Source organism: Kryptolebias marmoratus, linkage group LG4 (genome assembly GCF_001649575.2).
Source record: "Kryptolebias marmoratus isolate JLee-2015 linkage group LG4, ASM164957v2, whole genome shotgun sequence".
NCBI classification, from domain to species: Eukaryota; Metazoa; Chordata; class Actinopteri; order Cyprinodontiformes; family Rivulidae; genus Kryptolebias; species Kryptolebias marmoratus.
Genome location: NC_051433.1, coordinates 26,136,234 through 26,145,434, shown reverse-complemented (window position 1 = coordinate 26,145,434; position 9,201 = coordinate 26,136,234). Strand labels below are relative to the sequence as shown.

Genomic DNA, 9,201 nt, shown 5'->3' with positions numbered 1-9,201 from the left:
CTCCTGCCAGGAATCCACTGTATATCCAGCGAGACATATCCCGAGACTGGACTCTCCTTCACCCAGTTGAGGAAATTGTATCAATTGCGTTGAGAAACCAGCTGACCAGATCCATATTCCTTAAATTTTTGGAAAATATGTAAAAAGAGGCTTTGAAAAAGGAAAGACAAGGGGGGGGCACCAGGAGACAGAGAGAAAAGAAACACGTCCGCCTTCCACCAGGAGCAAAAAAAAAAAAAAAAAAAAAAAATTACTTGAAGGAATTTTACTTCAATTAGTACTATAAATCTTGACCACTTTGTAAACATTTTGCTAAATTACAGTGAATATTTGTAATTTTAAATGAAATGTTAGAGCAGAGACATTAAAAACTGTTCAAAATTAAAAAACATGAATCTGGAAAACTGAAAAGTTTGAAAATGGAAACTGGAACCCTGAAAGCTCAGCTAAGAGAGTAAGAGGAAAAAATTAGTCTTTACTAAATTTTAAAGCTGACACAAAAATGCAAAATTTGTGTATGAAGACCTGTGTTAACACTGAATTTGTGTGGAACCATCAGCAATAAATGGAAGTGATCCTTTCTTTTGTCTTTTGTCAGTTTATCACAAGGTATGGATAAATATTGGCCCACACTTTAAATCTCTCAAAGAATATTTCATAATGGTTTATGTAGTTTTTGATTTTATTAATAAGTCGGATTCTTCTGTAAGATTTAACTAATTAAAAGAACAGTTCAAACTATTTTAAAACATCTTTAAGAACAATACAAATGCCTTAGGCTGCTTTGGATGAATGAACACGGAACAAGCGGACATTTGTAGCAAAACAAATCTTTTGTTATACATATTCTCGTGCTTTTATTTTGGAATACAAGCTGTCACCCGGAAGTTTTTCCTCGTCTGACAGCTTGGTCTCTGTGACACCGGAAGCAAAGTTGGTTTTGGTGACGCTGCATTAGAACTGCAAGAGATGAACCGGTCTAGTAAGTATACTCGGCTCAAAAAAAGACTAAATTAACTATACATATTTGCCTTTATATTTTTTATGTTATAAATATTGTCAAACTGCTTGTTGTTGAATTGGTATAAACTCCGCTTTTTTGTTTGCAGTCTGCTGCTTCCTTCTCGCGTTAGCTTCAACGTCTCGTAGCTAAACTAACCGAGCTTTATGAATGAAAAAACTGAAGAGAGGGTGTTATAAAGCTGTGCTATGAATCCCACATCTCGTTGGTTGTGTGTTAGTAATTGTTTGGTCTTGCTTTGTCCGCAGAGCTGCTCGGGTTGTTTCTCCTCAGTCTGGCTCTGGCTGGAGCTCAGTCGCTCACGCCGTCGCACCACCTGTCCCTGTCGGATGTGGGCCGACTGCAGCACCTCCTGAGCCGGCCCTTCACCGACCTGCAGTCCGCATACTACTCTGTTGTTGGGCTCACAAAACTCGGAGCTGCTGTTCCCGATCAAAAAGTAAAGATTTAATATTGTCTTGATTTAAGGCGAAATGTTAGAAATGAACACAGACCATTTAATTAACATGATATAAAACAAAACATTAAAGTAAAAATAGCAAATAAGGACAACTTACAAGATCATGTAAAATGGATATATATATATATATATATATATAGTGTGTATGTATAGTTTTGAATATACTCTAAAATAATGACAATATTAATGCATTACATACATACAAGTAGAAAACTTTAAAGTAAATGTTTAATTTTTATTCAAACCTTAAAAACAGTTTGACCGATTGTACAAAAAGGAAAAAAAAGTAATAAGCATATAGATTGTTTGCATTGTTCCCTAAATCACTGAAAGAAACATGCATGTCAAATAAAAAAAACTTTGTGTAGGTCAAATCATCACGAACACAACTAGGCTTATTTGAATTTAGGACATTAGACAGCACTCAAATCAAATTTATTTATATTTATTCATCATATACAGTTGAAACCAGATGTACAACATATAAAGAGATACATAACATTAAATCAGTCTAAATCTTTCCTGTTTTCAGTCAGTTAGGATTCCCCAAATTATTTATTTCTGAGTTAATGTCAAACAATGAGATAATATGGTTGACTTTTTATACCGTGTATGTAAATATCTGGTTTCAACTGTATTATCAGCAGCTGCCACAAAAGACAGGTAATTAAATAATTGCTTGTGTGTTTTTCTGTCTATCTGTTAGCAAAATATTTATTGAACAATGGGGATGAATTTAGTAACATCTACAACTGATTAGCTCTTGAAGTCAACCTGATTCATAATGGTTGCCTCAGCTAATCAACCTTAGCAAACATAAAACTAGCTATAACTCAGATATTATGCTAAAATTTGATGTGATAGTAACAGAAGATCACCTCCAGCATATACACTGAGCATGAACAGATCTTTGTTTAAAGGTTTGGCATCAAGTTTTGCAGCCAGCCCTCTCAGTGACCAAAATATTTCATGAACCAAAGGGAGAGAGTTCAAGATGTCTGACCTTAGGAAACCCAAAAGTAGCTACAACACAATTGGTTTTACAGATGCTGAGATAGAATCTGGTGCAGTAGTAGCTAAAAACCACCAACAACATTTTAGCACTAACAGATTGCACAACTTCCTTGTTTTAGATTTATCACGTGGTGAGCAATATCTATTATTTCGAGCAATGCTACTTTTTAATTAACCTATTTATTTACTTTTTATTTAAACTTTTGACTTTACAGCTGATTTTGTTCAGTTCAGTAAAGGTGTATAACCTGTTGAATCATGTTTTTTAGGAAGTGTGTCAGTTCCTGAAGTCTCAGCTCAACCCTACTAGCATTGACTCACTCTTCTTTGCTGCTGAAACTAGTAAAGCCATTTCAGGATGTGAGGTATGAAAATAAGATTTTCCTTTGTATTTATTGTTTTTTATTTTATTTCCACATCTCCTGGCAAAAAATTAAGTATGTTTATTTGTTCATTTTCTCTATCTAAATGTATATAAATATACATACATGTATATAAATATACATTTAGATAAATGTATATAAATATACATTTAGATAGAGATATACAGCTCTGGAACAAATTACAAGACCACTGCTGATTTTTCTGAAATCAGCTCCTCTACATGAATGAAAGCCTCCCCAACCCAGCATCTGTTGAATTTCAACACAAGCACACCTCATTCTGCTGAAATAAGATTTTCTTAAAGGAGAACTGAAAAGTGTTTTGAAGCCAACATCAGTTGAAAGAAACTCATAAAATATGCTTGTTTTAAAATAATAATAAAAAGTTATACCGTATTTTTCGGATTATAAGGTGGACTTAAAAGCCTTAAATTTTCTCAAAAACTGACAGTGCGCCTTGTGATTCAGAGCACCTTATATATGTAAGAAGTCATAATATTTTAAGACGACTTTGGTAGACTACGAAGCTGCACCGCTTGCAGCATTAAGTCTCAGTTAGAGTCGCGCAGGGCTCAGTGCACGGTGCACGGTGGATGCGTTTATATTTGATTCTTACGTTGGTGCAGTATTCTCCGAAAAGACAGCGGGCGGTTTTGTTTTGCTTATTGCACCTTATAGTCCAGTGCGCCTTATGTATGACATAAATTCAAAAATGGACCATTCATTGACAGTTTGTCTTATAATCCAGTGCGCCCTATAGTGCGGAAAATACGGTACAATTTTTTTATTTTTGATACCAAACATTGAAGAAACTACTCAAGTGTTTTTGTCTTTTTCTGTGACGTCCTCAAAGCCGCTGAGGTTCACAGCATTCAGCCATTCATCAGTGAGTGGATAAATACCAGTACAATAAAGTTAAGTTTGTTGGAATTAATTATTCGAACTGGACAGAAAATACCACTGGAGTTTCATTTTTTTGGCTTCCCAAAAAACAGAGCTAGTAGTAACTTTAAACTAATTGGAATTAAAAAATAATAATAATGACCATGCCTAATGAGTTCAAAAGAAATGTTTTGAGGGAGGGAACGAGTGTTCAGTTTTGGCTCTACTGGCAGACGGAAACACTGAGTATCAGGTTTTCAGTGGAGTTCAGGTGTGAATGAAGGAGCATCAGATGAAAACCCTGTCATGGTCAGCCCAATCTCCAGCCCTAAACCCCATTGTAAACCTCTGGAATGTGACGAAGACGAAGATGAATGGTGTCGAGCCATAAAACGGAGCTGAGATGATTGAATTTTTGCACCAGGAGGGTAAAAATGTCCCCCAACAGTAATCTGAAAGGCTGTTGGGAAGCACGCCAAGATGCATGAAAGCTGGGAATAAAATAAGTTGTTCTTTTACTAAATATTGATTCTGATCTCATCCCAAGTTGAAGTTTAGTATTGTAATGTCAACAAATGAATATAACATTGTTTTCTCTGTATTATTTAAGGTCTGAAAACACTGCACTGTTTTTGTTTTTCTGAACATTTGTCATGTTCTGACAATAAATGCTCTGAATGAGTATATTATTGAATAACACAGAAACATTCATTCTACTCAAACACATTTAGAAATAGTAAAATCAGGGAAACTGATAGTTTTGCAGTGGTCTCTTCATTTCTTCCAGAGTTGTATATAGTTTGTAATTTTTTGCATCTCGTACAGTTTATTCTAACACGAGGCATTCATTTCACTGCCAATAATAAAAATATTCATCAGGTTCCAGTTTTTGCATACAGCACAGGTTGACAGAGCCTCTTTTTCTTTCTGCTCTAAAATCAAGGTGACCATGTCATTCAGTTAATAGGTTAATGGCTTGAACACTCTTTGCAAAATGGATTATAATCCCGAGAAATAATTTTACCGTCGCCAAACCTGCTTTCCAATTTCATTTATTTGTTTAGATAAAATCAGAATGTTGAGTATTTTTGCATGAAATGGTTTCGTCTCGCATCCATTTTATTTTTTTTATTTTTTTTTATCTTTTATAAAAACATGAATGAAAATTCTTTAAGGATTGTGTGTATCTATATGTTTGGACAGTTGTGGACAAAAGGTTTCCTTCTAGTGTGAATCCAGTTGACCCACACATACTTGTATTAAACCGAAGTCTTCATGGGAGTTTTGTGTGTTTCTCAGATCCCTGTGTCCAATGAAACCCGGGACATCCTTCTGGCAGCGGTCAGCGAGGATTCATCCATGGCTCAGATCTATCGGGCTGTGGGGGCGCTCAGCTCTCTGGGGCTCCCTCTTGCTTCTCAGGAAGTTGTAGTTGCCCTTACAGCTCGCATCAACAAGGAGGAGAACGTCATGGGGTGAGAGAGATGCGTTGTGTGTAGCTGAATCTGTGGTGTGGAGAGTCCAGTTCTGAACAAGTGTGTGCTGTTTTTGGACAGGATCATCTTAGCTCTCCAAACTGCGTCCTACCTGTCCCAGCAGGCAGAACTCGGAAGGATTCTGGAGGAGATCGAGGTGAGCTGAACAACATCCACCAGGTGGTGCTCTGTCACTGGGTTCCATTTGCAGATCAGGTCTGAAGAAGTTTCCTTTTTCAGGATCTGACGGCTCGCTTGGATGATCTCGGTGGCATTTATCTCCAATTTGAAGAAGGACTCGAGGCGACTGCTCTGTTTGTGACGGCTGCTTATGCTCTGTCAGATCATGTGGACATAGAGCCCCCACTGAAGGAGGTATGCTTTCTGAGAGTGACGGGTGCTCTATGGGTGGGGGTTGTAATCGCTTTTTTTTTTTTTTTTTGCTGTTTCTTGATGCAGACATAAGTGATTCTGAATCAATTTTAAAAATGTCAAAAAATGATTATTATTATTTAATAACGTCACAAGAAACTCAGAAGGCGGGCAGTTTATAGTGTGCACACAACAGAGACACGAGTGGTGTCTTCTGCACTGAAAGCCAGTATTGGGAAATATTTCGCCTTCTATGAAGTTGAAGGGAAAAATGACAGTCATAAGAGCTGCTCTGTATGAAAGTTGTGTACTTTTCCACCTGGAAGAGAAGAAAAATCGCCAGTCGTTGCTGCCACTTGTGAGTCTGTCTGGGCTGCGGCTGCTGGCAACTAGTTGGCGAGCTGGATTTGTGAGGGCATCTCCAGAATGGCATGAAACTTTTGTGGGGGTTCTCAATAATTAATAATTATTTTTAAAAGGAGTCCAAATCTTCTTTTCTAAAGTGGACTCCAGTAGGTTAAATCTTAAACATGGGAGTGGCTGCTGAGGTGAGTAAGAGGTGGGCAACAAATAATGTGCACAGCCTAGAATACAATTTTCCAAGCTGTGAACATGAAAATAGGCGGTGATTTTTAAAAACTATTTATGCGAAATATAGCTGCAGAGCTCTCTGTCACTTGATCACAAACGCTCAGATACTTCTATATGTTGCATCGTTTGGAGCCATGATAGAACATGATCATCCTATGTAGAAAATGCTAACACAGCCATTGTCACACTCTACAACGGGACCAAAAACACTAAATGTGGGTAAAGTATCTCTAACATGTGATACAGGGACATCTACAGAATCTCACTGTATTCAGCATTTGTATTTTGTATTTTTGATTATGGATGCATAAATTATTATCTTATAATTGCATGGCAGCCATCTAAAAATTCCCACCCCTAACATTCTCCCCACAGGACCAGGTCATCCAGCTGGTAAACTCCATCTTCAGCAAGAAATCCTGGGACTCTCTGGCCGAGGCCTTCAGCGTAGCAAGTGCTGCCGCTGCTCTGTCCAACAACCGCTTCCACATTCCGGTCATTGTCAGCGCTCTGGGCCCAGCCACAGTTTCTCACAACCAGCCAACTCTTCAGGTACAGTTTAAACGCTGTTGCTTATTCTATCTGCTGCCCTCTGTGCAGGTTTCAATCTCGTCTCAGTGACGCTGACACTGTGTGTGTGATTTACAGCTCCTCGTTACCGACGTCATGTCTCAGGCCCTGACCTCAGCCAAGGTGCTGGTGGAGTCTGCGTACGCTGTGGCTTCTAAGAGCAATGTTCTCAGCCAGACACCTTTCACTCTTAATGAGTACGTATAATCACAGTAGTAGTTCATGGCTGTTATAAGTAATTGCAGTTTAAAGAGAAAATACAGACATGTCATTGTTCAGGATTCAAAGCTTTCCAAGTGTAAGATAAATGTTAATGAGGGGGAAAAAAAGAAAAACATATGTTTTTCTGTTGAATCAGCTGCTTACACCCGTCTAACATTTTGCTGTGTATTTTTTATTTATTTATGCTGCTTTTAACATTCTCATATTTTTTTCCCTGCATTTTAGTGGTGTCTTTGAACTGAACTTCATGGCCAGCAAGCCAGCCAGTGGATATTACCAGTTCACTGTAGCTGTGACCGGGGACAGTCGGCTGGTTGCCAATCATGTCGAGGCAAGTTTCCCCCCTTGAATTGGTGTTCAGCTTTATTAATAGCTGCCCAAAAACTTGTCATCTTTATTATCTTGAACACTCCACAAATTTAAAACTGCAGGGTTCTTCCCTGTTAATAAAAAAACATTTGTGTCTCTGAGGAAACTTTACAAAGATGTGCAGTCTGGTGACGACTGTCAAAGGATTAAAGAGTTGACCCAAAATAAAGAAGCTGGAGGTTTCTGATGTGATGAACAAGTTGAGATGTACTAACAAAACTGTAAATAATTAACATATTTTCTGGACTATAAGGTGCACTTAAAAGCCTTCAATTTTCTCAAAAAACAACAGTGTGCCTTAGAATCCGTAGCACGGATTATAAGGTGTATTATGGGTGTATTATAAGGTATGTAAGAAGTTGTAATGTTTTAGTACGACTTTGGTAAACTACAAAGCCGCACCGCCTGCAGCATTAAGGCTCAGTTATAGTCGTGCAGGGCTCCACGCATGGCACGCTTACCTGAGCGAGCGGTGTAGGCGTTTATACTTGACACTTATGCCGGTGCAGTATCCTTCCGTGAGTTTTAAACTGTTTGATTATCTTTGTGATCTCTCATAGAGGGATCACATAAACGCTGATACAGGCAAACCAGCTCCGCAAGAGCAGCAAAATCATCCATTTTGAATGGAGCGTGGCACAAGCGGTCTACGCGAAGTTACAAAAATAACGATACGCCTTATATATGACAAAAATTCGAAAATGGACCATTCATTGACAGTGTGCTCTATAGTGTGGAAAACTAAGATACCAGTGACCTTCTACATTACCTTTTAATACACTACTTTTTAAAGATTCCCACTAGTTTTTACCTTTTCTCATTGCTTTAGTTACAAGTTACTTTTCAGAACAAAAGGAAACAGATGGAATGTAAAAAATCTTTGTATTTGTAGAAAATTAACAGTGAAATCTTTATTTAACTTAATTAGGAACTAGTAGTGATAATTGAGTCACCTGCTGTGTCACTGAGAGCTGCAACTCAGACTTTTGGACATTTTGCCAAGTTTTTTTTTTTTTTTTGAAAAGACCAAATCCTCAAGTCCTTCACAGGTTAAAGCGAGTTTCACAGACTACCAGAACTGACTTGTTACCCCAAAATGATCCTCAGATCAGATTTTTATTTGGTCTTTTTTCACGTGTGCAGTTGGCTAAGTCTTATGCAAACAAAGTGAAGTGATGTGAAATTTATTTATATAGCACTTTTCAGCACAAGGCGACTCAAAGTGCTTTACAACACAAGAACAAAATTACAGACAAAAAACAAGAGAGAAAACTAAACTAAACAACAATACAAAGTTACAGAACATGATAATGCAGGTACAGGATAACTAAACTAAAACATGACAATCCTAACTAAGGTACAGGATAACTAAACTACTAAAACATGATATTACTAAACTAAGGCACGAAGAATCTAGCTAACAGCGCCACGGCCCACTAAAACGGCCAACATAAAAAATGCTAAGTGAATTGAATTGATAGAAGTAAAAACATTGATGTGGTATAATGCTAAAAGGTACCAAAAAAAAAGGCCCGCTAACAGCCAATATGAATACACTCCTGATCAAAATCTTAAGACCAGTTAAAAAATTGCAAGAATTTGCATTTTGCACTATTGGATCTTAAGAAGGTTCTAAGTAGAGCTTCACAATGTTAAAGGAAAAAATCAGTGCATGAGACAGGAACTTTTGAGCAGGGAATTTTCTGCAAACTGCATTTACACTCAAACATGATTTTTTCAGCTAATCAAAAGTTTAAGACCATAGTCTTTAAAAGCCAAAAGCTGTGCAAAAATCTGGATTCCATGTCATTTTCTGTCAAGTCTTTACACTGTCAAGACCTC

The 9,201-nt window shown here is 37.5% G+C and overlaps 1 protein-coding gene across 1 annotated transcript in view; it reads left to right on the top strand.

Moving 5' to 3' along the window:
• Positions 1-863: 863 nt before the first annotated feature.
• rpn2 (ribophorin II) overlaps positions 864-9,201 on the top strand; it is a 15,765-nt gene continuing 7,427 nt past the window's right edge. The window contains exons 1-9 of the mRNA XM_017441137.3: positions 864-982; positions 1,270-1,460; positions 2,765-2,860; positions 5,060-5,235; positions 5,317-5,392; positions 5,476-5,610; positions 6,574-6,750; positions 6,847-6,965; positions 7,216-7,321. Of these exons, the coding sequence (XP_017296626.1) occupies positions 970-982; positions 1,270-1,460; positions 2,765-2,860; positions 5,060-5,235; positions 5,317-5,392; positions 5,476-5,610; positions 6,574-6,750; positions 6,847-6,965; positions 7,216-7,321 (1,089 nt within the window). The 5' untranslated portion in view covers positions 864-969. The remainder of the gene's footprint in view (positions 983-1,269; positions 1,461-2,764; positions 2,861-5,059; positions 5,236-5,316; positions 5,393-5,475; positions 5,611-6,573; positions 6,751-6,846; positions 6,966-7,215; positions 7,322-9,201) is intronic.